The sequence below is a fragment of the Crocodylus porosus genome, unplaced genomic scaffold (genome assembly GCF_001723895.1).
Source record: "Crocodylus porosus isolate Cpor-Errol unplaced genomic scaffold, CroPor_comp1, whole genome shotgun sequence".
Lineage (NCBI taxonomy): Eukaryota > Metazoa > Chordata > Crocodylia > Crocodylidae > Crocodylus > Crocodylus porosus.
Window position 1 is genome coordinate 210,179,564 of NW_017728886.1, and position 17,543 is coordinate 210,197,106.

The 17,543-nt window shown below is 45.5% G+C and overlaps 1 protein-coding gene across 5 annotated transcripts in view; it reads left to right on the forward strand.

Moving 5' to 3' along the window:
• The window catches only part of ADHFE1 (alcohol dehydrogenase, iron containing 1), a 27,414-nt gene that overhangs the window by 8,421 nt on the left and 1,450 nt on the right, over positions 1-17,543 (forward strand). For 3 of the 5 annotated variants that reach the window (XM_019548738.1, XM_019548755.1, XM_019548747.1), the window contains 8 exons: positions 1,217-1,294; positions 3,076-3,181; positions 6,964-7,116; positions 9,179-9,277; positions 13,264-13,342; positions 13,486-13,582; positions 14,458-14,615; positions 15,252-15,387. In XM_019548738.1, coding sequence (XP_019404283.1) covers positions 1,217-1,294; positions 3,076-3,181; positions 6,964-7,116; positions 9,179-9,277; positions 13,264-13,342; positions 13,486-13,582; positions 14,458-14,615; positions 15,252-15,362 — 881 coding nt within the window. In that variant the 3' untranslated portion in view covers positions 15,363-15,387. Of the gene's footprint in view, positions 1-1,216; positions 1,295-3,075; positions 3,182-6,963; positions 7,117-9,178; positions 9,278-13,263; positions 13,353-13,485; positions 13,583-14,457; positions 14,616-15,251; positions 15,388-17,543 lie in introns of those variants that run through there. The other 2 variants (XM_019548742.1, XM_019548758.1) reach the window with 2 other exon arrangements.

A 17,543-nucleotide genomic window follows, 5' to 3' on the forward strand; every position in this document is an offset into this window, starting at 1 on the left:
TTAAGGCCCTGCCTAGCTGCATGTGCCACCCCCCGATTTGGGAGACTGTTTGGACCCCTGTTTCTTACCTGGGCACTCCTAGCATTTGTTACCTGTCTTGCTCGGGTAGAGTCTCCTCGTCTTCCTGCGGCCCCCTCCCCCGGCGATGCAAGTTTAAAGCTCGCAGTACAAGATCAGCCAACCTAGAAGAGAAGACACGCTTGCCTTTAGGAGAGAGGTGAAGCCCATCCCACCCCAGCAAGCCCCCTGCCCGAAAGCATGGGTCATTATCCAAGAACCCAAGGCCTGCCTGGCGGCACCAACTGCACAAGCACCAGTTGACCTCGCCAATGCAGGCCTCGTGTCACCGTCCCCGCCTACTCACCGGAAGAAGAGAGGGGAATACCACCTGTGCCCCTGTCTCCTTAAGCGTATCACCCAGAGCCTTGAAATCCTTCATAATGTGGTCAGGGTTACCCCTGGCCACGTCGTTCGTCCCCACGTGAGTGACAACCATGGGGTGCTGGTCTGCAGGTCGGATGTAGGCCAGGATCCTCTCCGTGATGTCTCTAACCCGAGCCCCAGGCATGAAGCAGACCTGTTGCATCATGGGGTCAGGCCGACAGATGGGACCTTCCAGTCCTTGTAGGATAGAGTCTCCGATGACAAGGACCCGGCGTTTCTTCCTGCTGGTGTTTGCTCTCTGCCCATTCTTTACAATGTGGGGACATTGAGTCAGATTAGAACAGCCCTGTCTGGCAGGGGTCCCTGGGAGTCAGCCTGCCAGCTCAGGGCTGCAGCTCAGTGTTCTGCGGATGGGCTGCCTGGGGCACAAGGGTGCCTCTGTGCAGGGCTTACTGGCAGGCAGCTCCTGCACTGAAGTACCCTTGTGTCCCAGCCTTCTGGGTCAGCATCTACACATGTTGCAGTGGAGTAAATAACTCCATTGTAGAATAATAGTACTTACATTTGCAAGTACTATCTTACAGCAGAGCTAATTAGTTTAGTCCATCCTACATATGTAGACAGTGACATTTTACTATGGAGCTAATTAGGCAACTTACTGTAAATGTCTCATGCAGACGTGCCCTTTTTGTCCTATACCAAGTTAGTTATTTAAAATGCTATATTCTTTGAGTGAGTGGCCTCTGCATATTTCATCTACTTCACACCCATGGTATAGGTAAGGAACCTTTATTTTTTTTGTTGAATTAATACAATTTTCCCTTCTTTGAAGTTCCTACAACAGCTGGAACTGGAAGTGAAACCACTGGTGTTGCCATTTTTGACTACAAAGAACTGAAAGTAAAAACTGGTAAGAATATTTGACCAGTGCTTAACAAAATCCAATCTTTTCCAGTCTTTCACTGTATTCCCCCGTCTTGAGATAAAGTCATTACCTGTGTAATTTCAGCTGTTGTTTCGCTCTATTCAACCATTACAGACAATCTTAACAGATTGAAGGTTTCTCTTTTGAATGAAATTTGAAAACATATTAACATAATGAAATGCTTGAATAATACAGGAGATTATAGTTTGAAGGGATAATCTTTCAAGCCTCTAAACAGTGGAACGTGTTATCTACAAAGGAAATTTCTACATGTATTTTGGGTCAACTAACTGTTCATTATTTCTTCTATTTTTTCTGTTTTCAAGATCCATTTCTTTGTTGTATAAGTGGGTCCAAATGTTCCTTTTCCTAACTTCTTGGAACAGTATGCCTGAAATGAAGTAAAAGAAATGGACACAGTCTTTCTTTGATCTTGTTACTCTCAGAAAATAAAGATTAAGATTAAAATGCCATCATTAAGCTTCATAGCTAACCTGAGGTATTGCAGTGGTTTCTTAAAACTGATTGATTTTAAATATCATACATACTGCAGTATTTGGGGGTGCAGTAGGACACATGAGAAATTTTTAGCTGTAATTTGGAATTTGCCCAGTTCCGGTCCATATAAAGCAAAACAGTATTATGCATTAGAAACATTTCTAAAGGGCCAGTTTCATTCATGAGGAAAACACAAACTATTTTTAGCAGGTGAACAAATCTGGCCTTTTGCTAATGCTTAACTGTTTTTTGTGGAAGGTTAAATTGAGGAACAATGTTCTGGAAGCCAGTGCACAGTCACTTCGAGAATGTAAGATGGTCAGGGAAGGTTTCAAGCAGTGAGGAGGTAATGTCCAGTGTGATTCACTCCAGGAAAAAAATCTCAGCTCATCTAAGCTTCCTGCAGTAGGAAATGTTCTCTGTCTTTTGCAGCTTAGCACCCCTATTAAACTTATAAGAAAGCTGTCACTCTCCAGTTGGAGCCATCCTATGCTCTCAGATTTGTACCTTCATGTGCAGAGCCAGTGTCATCTGTTTTACTCATGACCTTAACGAACAGTAAATGACAAAAACAAAAATAAAGGCAAGGTCCTGTCATTAACTGGTAGAGATAAAGGAGTTTTAAAAAGCTTATATGCTAATGCCATTGGTAAATCAACGTGTGAATTAATTGCTATCAAAGTCTGATTCCTTTCAGACTACAAAGTCAGTGTTCATGTCTGTTGTCTGATATATTCCTTCTCCTGTGCTTGGATGGAATACAGGGATCATGCTAGGGGGGAGCAGATGCTCCAGTCTTTGCATCTCTGATCTTTCTGTGCAGACTGCTGTCAAAGATGGCCATTATTATATTTAATATATTTATTACATATTTGAGTTAACACCATAGAATGACAAGATGAGTATCATCTCATTTCACAGCTGTGTAAAGCCAGCCACTATTCAGTAACATCTTTAATTGTCTAGCTACCTAGCCTGATTTTGAATTATTAATTTTAAAAGATGAAAAATGTAAGTTGTTATATATGTAATTCAGTCCTCTAGAAAGATTGTCTTTCAAGCTAGCAGTTAGTATTTTACGAAAAAATAGTCATCTTCTCTAAGTAGAATTTAGATACACATTCATTATATGCTCTCCCTTTCTTCTCCCCATATCTGTATAGTTTCAGATGATGCCCATTAATTTTTCTTCCATATTTTAAACATTCAAGATATTCTCTCTTCTGTGTTAAAATATTTCTTACAATAAACTCTTATGTGTGCTTTAGGCATTGCTTCAAGAGCCCTTAAGCCCACTTTGGGTATGATTGATCCTCTGCACACTTTGTCTATGCCAGAGAGAGTAGTGGCCAATACTGGCTTTGATGTGCTTTGGTAAGTTTTCTATGTGGGCTGCTTGGTTTTTCTGTTTGGTTGGTTGGTTTGGCTGGTTGGTTTGTTTTGCATTTTAAGTTGGAAAAAATGCCTGTTTTAATAGGAAGACAATTTTCCTTTGTGTCAATTTTCAATTGATTTCAGTCCTTCCTGTTTCTTTAATACATCATAACCCTCAATCCTCCTAAGCCTTTGAAATAAATCAAAGTGCCTTACTCAGTCATAGATTTGTGAGATGATTCACGGAGTTGTCTAAGGTGACTCACAAAATCTTGAGGAAGGATTCATTGTTACCTACAAGCTGCCTATGTGCCTCCCAGCTATACAGTTGGTCCAATAAAAGTTATCACTCACAAAAATCTTTGTCTCTTGCATTTTTCCTGGACCATCATGGCTATAATGTCACCAGAACATTACTCACTCATGTAAACTGAAAGGTGCATCTGATAGAAAGGACAGATATTGATGATCAGAACAGTTTATCCTGCTTGTGGCCATCTGCAAAGGTTTAAATATATAGAATTCATGGTAAAGCTACCACAAAATTTAGAACATCAGGTGTTTTCTATATCAGGAGAGAAGTGCATTGACAAAGCTAACCTATTTAACGACTAGCTAACCTATTTAACTACTTCTTTGCCTCCATTTTTCTGAGCAGGGACCAGATCAGCCCCCCCACTGGACCCCCCTCAGGCCCAGGGGAGACGCACCTAGGCCAAGGGTCAGTGAGGATCTAGGCAGGGAACTTCTGGAGGGACTGGATGTATTTAAATCAGCTGGTCCAGACAATCTCCACCCCAGACTGCTGAGGGAATTAGCTGAGATCATTGCGGGACCCCTGGCATGGCTTTACAAGCACTCGTGATGCTCTGGTGCGGTGCCAGAGGACTGGAAGAGGGCCATTGTGGTTCCCATCTTCAAAAAAGGGAGGAAGGAGGACCTGGGGAACTATAGGCTGGTTAGTCTTACCTCAATCCTGGGTAAACTTTTTGAGAGAATTATTCTGGCACATGTCCATGAGGGGCCAGCAGGGGAGATTATGCTTAGGGGCAACCAACACGGGTTCATTAGTGGCAGGTCCTGTCAGACCAACCTGGTGGCCTTCTACAACCAGGTCACCAAATCCTTAGATGCAGGGGTAGTAGTGGATGTAGTCTTTCTGGACCTTCGGAAGGCCTTCGACACTGTCTCTTACCCCATTCTCATTAAAAAACTAGGGGACTGTAGTGTCGCCTACCCAGTCAAATGGGTCGCCAACTGGCTGGAGGGCCACACCCAGAGGGTGGTAGTGGACGGGTCATTTTCGACCTGAAGGAATGTGGGCAATGGCGTCCCCCAAGGCTTGGCTCATCAGTGACTTGGACAAGGGGGTAAAAAGCACCCTGTTCAAATTTGCAGATGATACTAAGATGTGGGGGGATGTGGGCATGCTAGAAGGAAGGAATAGGCTGCAATCAGACATAAACAGGTTACAGGGGTGGGTGGATAGAACAGGATGTGTTTCAACACTGACAAGTGCAAGGTGTTGCACCTGGGGAGGAAGAGCCAGCACCATACCTACAGGCTGGGGAACTCCCTTCTGGTCAGTGCAGAGGCAGAAAAGAATCTTGGAGTCATCACTGATGCCAAGATGAACATGGGTCGGCAGTGTGGGGATGCAGTCAGGAAGGCCAGCCGTACCTTGTCATGCATCCACAGATGCATCTCAAACAGGTCCAAGGAGGTGATCCTCCCCCTCTATGCGGCACTGGTCAGGCCACAGCTGGAGTACTGTATCCAGTTCTGGGTGCTGCACTTCAAGAAGTATGTGGACAACATAGAGAGGGTCCAGAGGAGGGCCACTTGCATGATCAGGGGGCAGCAGGGCAGGCCCTAGGAGGAGAGGATACAGGACCTGAACCTGTTCAGCCTCCACAAGAGAAGGCTGAGGGGAGATCTAGTGGCCTGTTACAAACTAGTCAGAGGGGACCAGCAGGCACTGGGGCAGTCCCTATTCCCCCAAGCACTACCGGAGTGACTAGAAATAACGGTCACAAGCTGGCAGAGGGTAAATTCAGATTAGATATCAGGAGGTGCTACTTCACTGTCAGGAAAGCTAGGATCTGGAACCAACTTCCAAGCGAAGCGGTGCTGGCTCCTACCCTGGGGGTCTTTAAGACAAGGCTAGACAATCACCTTTCTGGGGTCATTGGACCCCAGTACTCTATCCTGCCATGGCAGGGGGTCGGACTTGATGATCTGCTCAGGCCCCTTCCAACCCTACTAACTATGAAACTATGAAAGCTTTTGCTGAAAGTTTGTGAACTGCTGGCACCCTCAATAAGCCAGCAGCTTTAGTCTTGCTTCAGTGTGTCTGTATTCTGTAACGGGTCAGCAACCTTCAGCATGTGTGCCAAGCATAGCACACAAAGCTGTTTTGCTCGGCATACCACTGCCAGCCTTGGCTCTAAGCAGCTGCTGCTAGCCACAGAGCCTAGGCTGCTCCCAGCAGGCAGCTGGGAGGCTGCAAGCCCTGCTGCAAGCAGACCAGGCTCCAGGGGCTGGCTGCAGCTGGGAGGCTGCAAACAGCTGCTCCAGGCTCCGGCATATTAGCAGTCCGGCACCTTCCAAGGTAGATTGTGGGTTTTTTGGCACTCTGGCCAAAAAACATTGCCTACCCCATTCTATAACTTGGTTCAAAAATCAGTCACCATTTTGAAAGACAAATAGAATGGTTCAGCCCAAGGTTTTAACTGTGAAAATGCTGTAGAAGATCATATTCTGTGGTATGCTTGAGCTTGTTTATCCAGAAACACCTTAACAGTAGGGGTGCACCAGTAAAGATTTTTGGGGTCAATACCAGTGGCTTATTATTAAGCATCCATATCAGTTGATATTGATCCAATTGCCAATATTCAGCCCATCAGCTTAGAGAGCAGCGGTCGGCTGGTAAGTCTGTTGCAGAAAAGGGGTGGGGGGAGGAAAGGGGCATGGGGGTGCAGATTTGAAGGCCCCATGGTGAGAGAGGGAGTGAGGTTGGGGCTGGGGCAGGGGCTGCAAGGACAGGGTGGAGCGTGGGACAGAGCTGCAGCCCGTCAGGGAGTGTTGGGGTGGCTCCCGCTGCTGTGCACATCCCTGGAGCAGGTATGGGGGGCATGTGCCCCGCTCCCTCCCTCACCATGGGGGCCTTGATCTCCTCTCCCCACACACACACTTCTTCCCTCCCTGTCCCTTCCCCCCCAGCAGACTTACCAGCCAGACACTGCTCTCCAAGCTGCTAGGCTGCACTACTGGCCACGTGCACGCTGCGTCTGCGCACATGCACACAGCATTTATCAGCGACATCATTGGCTGCATCAGCCAAAAAGCCGGTAATGTCAATTTTCCTTTTATCGGTGCCGATACAATATGTACCAATGTATCGGTGCAGCTGTAATTAAAAGTTTGTACCTCCTTCATGTTTTTTGTGTAAAGCTGGACATTTCATCATGACCATAACTAGTAGTTGCCAGCAGACAAAAATGACAGCAGTCAATTCCTTTTGATAGTGTTGATTTTGCTTTGTCAAGGTCAACTCCTTAAAAAAGAAGGGAGTAAGGGGGATACATGTATAGTCCTGGCATCTTTATATTTCTCCTGTCCTGTAGGAAAGAAATGCCATTTTTGTGGGAGCTCGGTGTATTCGGTGGAAGTGAGTTTGTAACTCCCTAAATCCCTTGCAGGAGATGTATGCTGGAGAAAAATGGTGTTCTTCCATTTCAAGTATAAAAATGTCTTTATTAAAAAAAACCTTTCTATTTTAGCCATGCCTTAGAATCATACACAGCTCTTCCTTATAAGATGCGCAGTCCTTGCCCTTCAAATCCAATCAACCGGCCGGCTTACCAGGGAAGCAATCCGATCAGTGATGTCTGGGCTCTCCATGCACTGCGTATTGTGGCAAAATATTTGAAAAGGTAATGTCTGTCTAGGAAACCTTTATACCGATATCAGGCTCAATTCCATGCCTGGTGATGAACACTGGTAAAAAGCCAACCTTGTCTGAGATGAAGTGAACAACTGTATCAGAAGTTCATTTTCTATCCTGGCCCTTAGCTTTGCCCCTCAGTAAAATAACATCAAATAAAATCGGAACCAAGTTAGGTTTCAACAATTTGACCTTGTCAGATAACTTTTTAAAGTGGTGTCTAAAGATTTAGCCATGTAACACTCAGTTGCAGCAATGGAAGTCACTAGAGGTGCACCAATACATCAGTCCCATATCGGATCAGCACCAATATAAGAAAAATTGACAGTATCAGCAATTGGCTTTTTTTTGGCTGTTGTGGCCAATAAATGCCCTGTGCATGCGCACAGCTGCAACGCAGCATGCAGGTGGTCAGGAGTGCAGCCCGGGAGCATGGAAGGCAGCCGGGTCCGGCCAGTAATTCTGTTGTGAGGGAAGGTGAGTGGCGGGGAGTGGGCAAATTGAGGCTCCCACAGTCAGGGAGAAAGTGGGGCTGAGGCTAGGGAAGGGGCAGGGGCAGGCGCTGCACAGCCGGGGCAGAGTACAGAATGAAGCCGCAAGCAACTCATCCAGGAGGCACGGGGAGGGGGTGGCAGCTTCTGCCACTGCACACACCCCTGGAGGGCATGTGACCCCGGATCTGCAAAGGTGGCAAAGGTGGGCTGCTGCTGCAGGCTGGGGTCAGGGGTGGCACCAGGCTCTTCCCAGCGGTGAGCTAGGCCAGGGCTACACTCAGGGCAGGGGCAGCAAATTTCGGGGTGACTGCAGCCCTTCCTAGTGCCACCACCACCTGCCCCCAGTGCAGCTCCGGGCCAAGGCTGCGGCAGCAGGCCGCCCTCGCCCCGCACACAGATCTGGGGTCACACACCCCTCATGCCCTCCCGGGGTGCATACAGTGGCAGGAGCAACACCCCACACTCCACCCTGGCTGGGCAGTGCCTGCCCTAGCCCTACTCCTTCCCTCACCGCAGGGTCCTCATGCCCCTTCCCTCCCCCCACAACAGACTTACTAGCCAGACTCTGCTCTTCAAAATGCCCAGCTGCATATCGGCAATCAGATCAGTATCAGCTGGTATGGCTCATTAAAAATTGGCCATCGGTATCAGACAAAAAAATCTCTATTGGTGCACCCCTAGAAGTCACATGGCTAAATCCAAGAGCAATCCTATGAAAATTGAGTATTTAGTTGTCATTTTTCTGTAATAGCCTCAGGGAAAATACTCAATAAAGTGTCACGAGGCTGCTATCATATCTCTGACTGTCAGCATGATGAGAAGACATTTGTACAGAATACTAGATCCATATTAATCTGTGATGCATTTAAAATGATGCCTTTATTGAAAGTAGTTAATAACTTACTTCAAGATCATTTAGGGCCCAGTTTAAATTGATTCTCTTTTTCTTTTTCTTAATTGAAAGTTGGATTATATCTTTACCAATGAAGATCTAGCCCCCGGATAATTTTCAGATGTTCTGGCTTTTCCAATCTAAGAATCCACACTTTTCCCTTACTGTGCATAGCATAACTAGCTTGACTGCCTATTTATTATTCCTGTGGTTGGAATCTCTCAGTATTGTCAAGCTCCTGAACCAGACTGGGGTATAAGGAGAGAGAGCGGTCAGGTCCCCTGCCTGCTCAGGTGGACCCTTAAACCCTGTCAGATGTAGATGGAAAAGCTGGGAGTGGTCTCAGATCTGCACTCATGACAGTAACCAGAATCCCCTGTATAGGGGAAAAGATAAAATAATAACTGCTATTTCCACCACATCGTAATAACAAACACAGTGTGGAGATGGGTGACTCAGTTCTGTGATGGTGAAAAGTGGGATTTTGCCTTCACTGAAGGAGTTCAGTATAAATAAATGTTGTTGTTTCTATTTGTAGTGTCCAGGCTTTCATTTAGGCTAAGCAGGAGCAAGTTGGTGTGGCATGCTTCTTGGTGGCAGTCTCATGTTGAGCCTGGAAGCAGTGTAAACGTGGCACATGTGTTAATCATCTCTATTGCTTGTAGAGCCATCAGAGACTCTGAAGACCATGAAGCAAGGGCTAATATGCACTTAGCAAGTGGTTTTGCCGGTATTGGTTTTGGAAATGCAGGTGTTCATCTTTGGTAAGTACAGTATCATCATCAGCTCTTTGCCAGCCACCTCCTCCCTCATGTGTGTTTCCAACTGCTGAGAAATCTTCTGGCTTAATCCAGTGTTCCCTATATTTGTGAAGTAATCAGATGCTATGAACCAGACTACCCTTATTCATATGAAACAGTACTTTACACCACAGTCAGGCCTGCCAAATTAAATAGGACTGTTTAAAGAGTAAGGTACTACTCACTGGCTGCGTCTATGTGAAGTGCTGACTGTGTGGTCATTACTGCAGTCATTTAGTACTTGCCTACACGAATATTAAATGAATGCATAGTAACTAAGTTACTGCACAGTAGCATCACTGAATGGCTTTTAGGTGACGCTGACTGCAGTAGCTCATTACTATTGCTCAGTAGCATCACATCACACTTTGTGCCATGTGACGCTATTGCACAGTCAGCATCTCATGTAGACTTGGCCACTGTGTATAGCAGGGGTGGGCAATTATTTTGGACGGAGGACCACTTGATGAGTTTTCGCAAGCTGTCAAGGGCTGCATGGGTAGCCCAGCCCCTTCAGTTGCCCCACCCCATGGTCACCATCTTGGGACCAGAAGTCCCGCCCCCTGACCTTTGTTGCCAGAAGTCCCTCCCTTGCACAGCTTGCCAGGTAGCAAGGGGTTGTGACCCCTCTAACATCCTGCCCCAGCAGTGGGGTTTCAGGGGCATCAGACCTCCGCCAGAACTTTCCCCCTACCTGTGCCAGCTGGTCCCAAAAGGAGGAGGCTCTGCCATCGCTTCTGCTGGCCAGTGCTGACCCAGTCAGGCTCACCCCATCCCCAGCAGCGCATGGGAAGCTGGCTTCAGCCGCATGCTGCTCTGGATGGGACAGACCCAGCCAGGTCTACACCGGCCAGAAAAAGCAGCATGCAGCTAAAGTCACCTTCCCATGTGCTGCTGTGGATGGGAGGAGCCCGACCAGGTCTGCACTGACCAGCAGACGCGGCGGCAGAGCCATGTGCCGCTCAGGATGCAACAAGGCCAGCCAGAGCAGCAGGGGCTCAGCTGCGCTTTCCCCCTGCCTGCACCAGTCAGTCCCAAGCAGCACAGGCTCCGCTACCGCTTCTGCTGGCCAGTGCAGACCCGGCCAGGCTCACCCCATCCCCAGCAGCAAGTGGGAAGCTGGCTTCAGCCTCATGCTGCTTCGGATGAGACAGGCCTGGCCAGGTCTGCACCAGGGAGCAGAAGCTCCTCCCGTCCTGAGCGGCACATGGCTCCACTGCTGCTTCTGCTGGCTGATGCAGACCCAGCCGGGCTCCTCCCATCCCCAGCAGCACGTGGGAAGCCTACTTCAGCTGCATGCCACCTTTTCTGGCCAGTGCAGACCCAGCTGGGTCTGCCCCATCTGGAGCGGCATGCGGCTGAAGCCAGCTTCCCACATGCTGCTGGGGACGGGGCAAGTCTGGTCGGGTCTGCACCAGCCAGCAGAAGCGGCGGCAGAGCCGTGTGCCACTCAGGACTGACCAGCACAGGCGGGGGGAAATGCAGCTGAGCCCCTGCCGCTCCAGCTGGGCTCATCCTGTCTCGAGCTGCACGCGGCTGTGCTGCCACCTCTCCTCCCTGGTGTTGACTGGGCTGGACCTGCTGCTTCCCCTCCCCAGTGCCGGCGCAGCCCTACCCTGCACAGCCCAAGCAACACAGCACAGCATGGCACGGGAAAAGCCTGCCCAGCAGCTGCTTTCCTGGGCTTACCTGCAGGACAGGGCCCTTTCCAGTCTCGTGCAGCAAAGCAGAACCCAGCCCAGATGCTGTTTCCCCTCACCAGCGCCACAGGTTCTGGCCCAGCCCCTCCATCCCACTCAAGCTGCAAACATGGCCTGAGCCAGGGGCAGGGCACCAGCTGGGTCAGGCTGAGGTCATGGTTATTAAGAAACTCAAATGTCAGTTAAAGCAGCATAGTTCCATTCTAGTTGTTCAGCGGCCTTACGTACCCTGTGAGAACAAAGTGAGTATGTCCATATAAAGAACATCTTGGGCTTCTTTACATGTGCTCTAGCGGGGAGGGGAGGGCACTTCAATTAAAGTGGCTCTCAGGAACTACTCTAATTAAAGTGCCCACAGCATCTTATGTATTCAGTGTTCTGCACTTCGAAATGGCAGCAGGAGCGCTTTAGCTAAAGCTCATTCAACAAGCTTTAGTTAAAGTGCCCCTGCTGCCATTTTGAAGCGTGTGGACACTGAATATACGTGACATCAAAGCTGCTGGAGGATGCTAATTAGCATGTGTTGGAGCTGGTGTCGGGCACATGTTTAGGTGCTCCTTGTGTCTTTCTTGAAGTGAGGCCAGACACACTGACTGGGTTTAATTGTTTTACAGGCTAAACTGAGCTATAGTTACACATTAAGGGATATACTGATAAAGATTTAAGTAGTAACCATTCAAACTAACTATCGATTTTATGGCATTCAGTTCAGCAAAGTACATGTGAGCAGGGTATAACAGGGCAGTTGGGTACTCGGGGAGTAGCTTACATACAGGAGCAGTGGCAACTTCCAGCTGCCATTGCTGCTGGCATAGTGGTACAGCTACAGCAGCAACTATTATCTTTCCACTCTCCCCACCTCAAAAAGTTGGTGCCTGGGGCTGCTGCCCAGATTACCCCACCTTAGCTACGCAACTGCATATGAGCATTGCCATTGATGTCCCTGGGGCTGCTGCCATGTTTAAAATTGTGTATGTGATTAATTACCTTGCTGAATCAGAGCCTGTGCCAAAAATTATGCAAAAACATTATTGATAAACCCCTGTTCAGAACTCCTCCCTGTATGCCTATAGCTTGATCAAGTATGAATCGCTGCCAACACATTTCCTAATCTTTCAAATGCTTTTTATAATCAGGAACTATGATCAAAATAAGGGCATTGGCTATTTAAGGTGCCCTATCTGCCCCTGTTACCATAGTGTCTGAATGCCTCAAAAATGATATAGTTCCTTCATCCTCACAGTTCCCCTTCTAGATAAGGAAATGCCATTATCTGTTTTTTCAATGGGACCTGAGGTACACAGTGGCTGTGGCTCCATGAATTATCCATGGTATGTAAGCATATAATTTTCATGGAATTCAGTTTCATTGACATCAAAGGGAACCTAAATGTCTTTCACTTGCACATGGGAAGCCTGGTACATCCAAGAAATTGACCCATGGCTCCATGGGCAGATCTAGGATTTTGAAAAAGGGGGTGCAGATGGTGTGGTGCATCATCACATATAACACAAAACACATTTTTCTCCAGTTAAAAATAAACTAGAAGCTTTATTAATAAGTAGGGGCCTAGAGCTATATTATTCAACTTAAGATTGAAGCAAAAAAACCCTTTATTCTAATGTGCATTGATACACTGTATCATATATATAAAACACAGCAAACTAGGAAAAAATAAACCAAAGATGTTGTTTAATTAGTCCTAGAGTCCTTAAAGTTAAATGTACATCTCTTTTTCAGATTCATAAAATAAAATCAGGCCTTTTTGAGCAACTGGCCAGTGCCTCCATTTCTTTACTGAAAGTGATTTCCATACCTGGGGTAATGTTTGCCTGAGTTAATATTTCCACACCTGAGTCAATGTTTTTGGCTAGAGATAAAAAGGTCTGCAGTGGTATGAAATGTGAGCTACCTTACTAGGAGCAGCTAACAGACAGCAGCATTGCAGAAGTAAGTAGAGCCAATAAAATCATTTACAAGGAAAGAGGGTCATTAACACCCGTGAATAAAGAGTTTAGAAGGAATCAAGCAAATTCTAATGAGCCATTAAGTCAGTTGACTTCCTCGTTGCTGCCTGAATAGAAGTGCTGCTGCTACTGCTATGCTAGGCAGTTGGTTTTAAACTTCGGATGGACCGGGAGTAGAAACTGAGTGCAAGTGCACCATTGCACCCCTACTGGATCCACCCCTGCATGGCTCCTATGTCTTGGGCTAATGCCCTAACTACTTCCTTTCTACTTTAATTTCCAGCCATGGCATGTCTTACCCTATTTCTGGCTTGGTGAAGAATTACAAGGCAAAGGATTATAACGTGGATCATTCTCTAGTGGTAAAATCAGGTTATTTTCCTATTGCTACAATTACATGATTCTTATGTTAACAAGCCTGAAAACCCATCAGCCTCTCCAGCTGACAGCAGCAGTGTTAAGACACCCAGTTAGCACCATGCACTATGTTTTGGTTTTTCTCCAGCCACATGGACTTTCGGTGGTGCTCACATCACCAGCAGTGTTTGCTTTCACGGCACAAATGCACCCTGAGCGGCACTTGAAGGCTGCAGAGATACTAGGTATGAATCTCTTTCATAGAACTTAGCAATACAAATAAAAATGTCTTCCTATGTAAACAGTAAGCAGGTTTGCAGGGGGCACAGGTGCAGCAGAGTCATACCCAGGTGCACGGTGCAGTGGGGGAAGGAGGGGGCATGTGGGCAACTACAGATACACATGGAAGAAACAGCCTTAAGAATCATCTGCAGCTTTTCTATAAATGCTGATATTTTCAACTCCTTTTCACAGTTGTTTCCAGGACCTTAGTTCCCTCTCTTCTATCAAACATACCTATCTTCTGTAATGTAAACTATATTATCTAAACACCATATATGCCTCTGGCCAGAGCACCTACCTATGTCTTCTCTGTGCCTTAAGCTATACCCACTCTTGCCATATATTTAGAGGACAGCATAACTTTGAAAGCAGAAAGGAAATCCTTAGTCACTGATTTGCATGTGGTCTAGATGTCAGCAAACCCCAGGCACTGAAGAAATTAGCATTTGGCACATTGTCCATAAAAATAAATAGTATGGTCATCCGCTGACACCAGTCTGCTCTAACTACTTTTCTGCCACTGCTCCCAGCAGTTAGTCCGACTGAAAAGTGCTTCTCCGTGCAAGCACATGGGGAAAGAAAGCTGCTGCCAGAAAAGCTAACTGCCACATGAAACTCTCTTCCTTCTCCTGTCTCCTGACCTAGTTTATCCCATTTATACAAACTATTCTAACTGCAAACTGAAGCCAGTGATCTCTCTTTTTTCCTTGGTGTTTCTTTCAGAGAGGTGGCTGTTATGTATGGATATGTATTCAGCTTATATTATGATTAAATTAAATCCAGAACAGCTTCCTCCATTCTCTGCACCCTACAGTCAAGGCTTTATGTCTTATTTTAGGAGCTGACATCCGCACTGCCAGAATCAAAGATGCAGGGCTTGTTTTGGCAGACACGCTCCGGAAATTCTTGTTTGATCTGAATGTTGATGATGGCTTAACTGCACTTGGTTACTCTAAAGCTGATATCCCTGCACTAGTCAAAGGCACTCTGCCTCAGGTAAGTCAGAAAGCAAAGGCAATTTTCCCTTAAAAAGCAAACTTTTAAAATGAAGATATTTTTATTTTAAAATAAATGTTTGCATCCAGAACTCCAATATGACCATTAACAATGGAGCAATTAATGGATGAAGTCAGTTATTGTTTTCTCCTAGCACAGGGTTTTCTTTGCAGTAAGATGGAGTGCATATTGCCATCTGTTAGTCACTTGCCTTTCAAAAGAAGATTGAATTATTAAACTGATAGAAAAACTTCATACTTACACATTTTGAAAAAAATAAGGACCATTTCCATAGTATTTTTATGGAAATTGTTCCCATTTTTAGCTGGCTATACCAACTATGCAACCAAGAAAGATTAGAAGTGATGCTTTATCTGCTAAGAATGATCAACCTTGCTCTGCATTACACTTCCCCATACTGAGGAGTTGCAATGCTTTTTCCAGATGGCTTTCTTTTCTTATTCTGCCAACCCCCATCAGAATTTATAAAAATTCCTCTGGAGCGATGGAATAAACCTGTAATACTCTTTATGTTGTGACACTTACAAAAATGTTTCAGTCCACTTGATCTAAAGTAAAATTTGGTAACTCCATTGTAAAATGGCAGATTCGTTCATTTGTTGCATGTTGTTACAGCTACCTATGATTTTATGCCCCGTGATATCAAGGAAAAATTTTGTCAGGTTGAAAAACAAGTCACTTGCTTTAACTGCACCCTGTAACTCATCTATTTCTCCTAACCCATAAATTTCAAAGCTCATTACAAAAGAAGGTAAGTAGAATGATTCCCATTTCACATTTCAGGGCAAGGAGGTACAAAAATGTGAAGTGACTTTCCTGGCCATACACACCAGAGCAGTGGCAGAGTCAGAGACTGAACCCAGCTCCACCTGTCATCCACCCCTATGCCTTATCCACTTACATACAGGGAGACTTTTGAAAGTTTCTACTGATAAATTCTTGATCCTTTAAAATAGTAACTTTTACAGATACTTGATGGAATATGCTACATTTACAATGAAGGTTTTTTGTGGGGAGGAGGGAAGATGGGTTGCTGTTACAGTTGTTCCCTGCTGAAATGGCTTTTTGTCCAGCTCAAGTTTACTTTTAATTCAGAAGCTTATTTCAATTTATTGTCCTTTTATAGCAGTACTAATTGATAACTGCACGAATAATGAGGTGAACCAATCAATTTTCAGACCCTGTCTTAGTATATACAGTGCAGTGTAATGTAGCTACATGGTACATTACTCATAGGGGATCTCAGACAGTCCAGCCTTTGATATTTTTTTTTCTTTTCATCAAATCATCAGTTTTTTTGGACCACAACCACCATCTTTTAATCCTGGCAAAACACTTCCTTGCAGATTGATACCACAAATAAAACTGTAGAATGTATTACCACCCCAAAACACATGCACCCGGGAGACAAAACCACCAGGTTTTGGGGGTCTTTGGGGACAAATATTTACACTTAAAATCAAAATAGTTCATTTTTTAAGTAAATCTATTGAAAACAGTCTCCTTTACAGCACAGCAGGAAATCTGGAGAAGTTCAGATTCCAAGGGCCAAGCAGTGGCTGGGCCTGTGTGGGTGTTCTAGTGGAAAGGAGAAGTCACAGAGAGCCCATTCTCTAGCCTCATCACTCCTCTATGCAAGTGTACAAGAAGCGGGCATAATTTGGCTGCAGCCACTGGCAGGCACAGGAGTTGTGGATGACTAGGGCTGGCACCAGAATTCACTGACTCGGAGTGGAAGAGACATTCTCTGTGTACTGGCAATATCAGCAGCTCTGCATTAAGGGAATGCAGGCTGTATCTATATACAGAGGGTAGCAAGAGCTTTTGCTTGTTAGTTTATCCAGAGTCCTTGGAAATATTACAGCTTCTCCCAGCAGCCCAGACTACTGCTGCACTGATTTGCAGGACTGTAATGCCCTAAATGAGCTAAAACAGACCTGACAGCTTTAACAATGTAAGGCATCTAGCATTATTTTTTGGCCATGTCTATGCTTACAAACCTTCTCCAGCATGGCTACATTGGTCAGGATAGGGAAAGAATGAGATGTGATCTGGTGAATATGTAGATGTGCCAGCAAAAAACCCTAGTTTAAATAGAAAGAGTCATGCCTGCAAAACTCCCCTTTGGCTGTTATATTTTATTTCACTGGGAAGGCAGAGTAGAAGCAATCGCATGGTTAGCTTGGTATAAGCTGCATCCTCACTTGCTGGTATAGTTCAGCCATAGAACTAGATAGCAAAGACCTCGTACTTTACATCTGCTCTTTGCACTTGATGTAGCTGTCTTGAATTCTGTGTGATCTTGAAATAAATATGTTAAAGCTGTTGGTTGTTGAATTTGCATAGCACTCACTCTCATGCTTCCAAAATTAGGGCTCTGTTAGCAAAGTAGAGCCCTTGCCCATAGCATTATTGTTCCAGTTATGGACCACTTCCAAGTTACATCAGACCAAATAACATGTAGAATTTGTTGAATTGGCCACTGTCTGTAGGCCCAACACATTGTCTACCTTGCAAAGTACTGAAGCACATGCTTAAGTTTTGTTTAAATCAGTGGGACTTTCACTCATGTTAAAGTGCATTGCTGAGTCAGGGTTACTCCTTCCAACCAAACAGATCTAGAACATGAATACAGCTCACCAGAGGTGAAAAATTCATTAGACATATTCACTGCTTGGTCCTACCATGTCTGTTTACTTCCAGAGATTAAAATTTAAATTTCTCTTTTGTACCTTTGATTCTGCAAATATGTTACTAAGCACAACCTCTGCTTGCTTTGCTTTTGATGGACATTAGAGTTCTCAGTACCCCAAAGATTTTGGTGCCTAAAAGCTAAAAATTGAACTCCTACATCCATATATAACAGGGGCAGGCAAAATATGGCTCTGTATGTGTGTGTATGTGTGT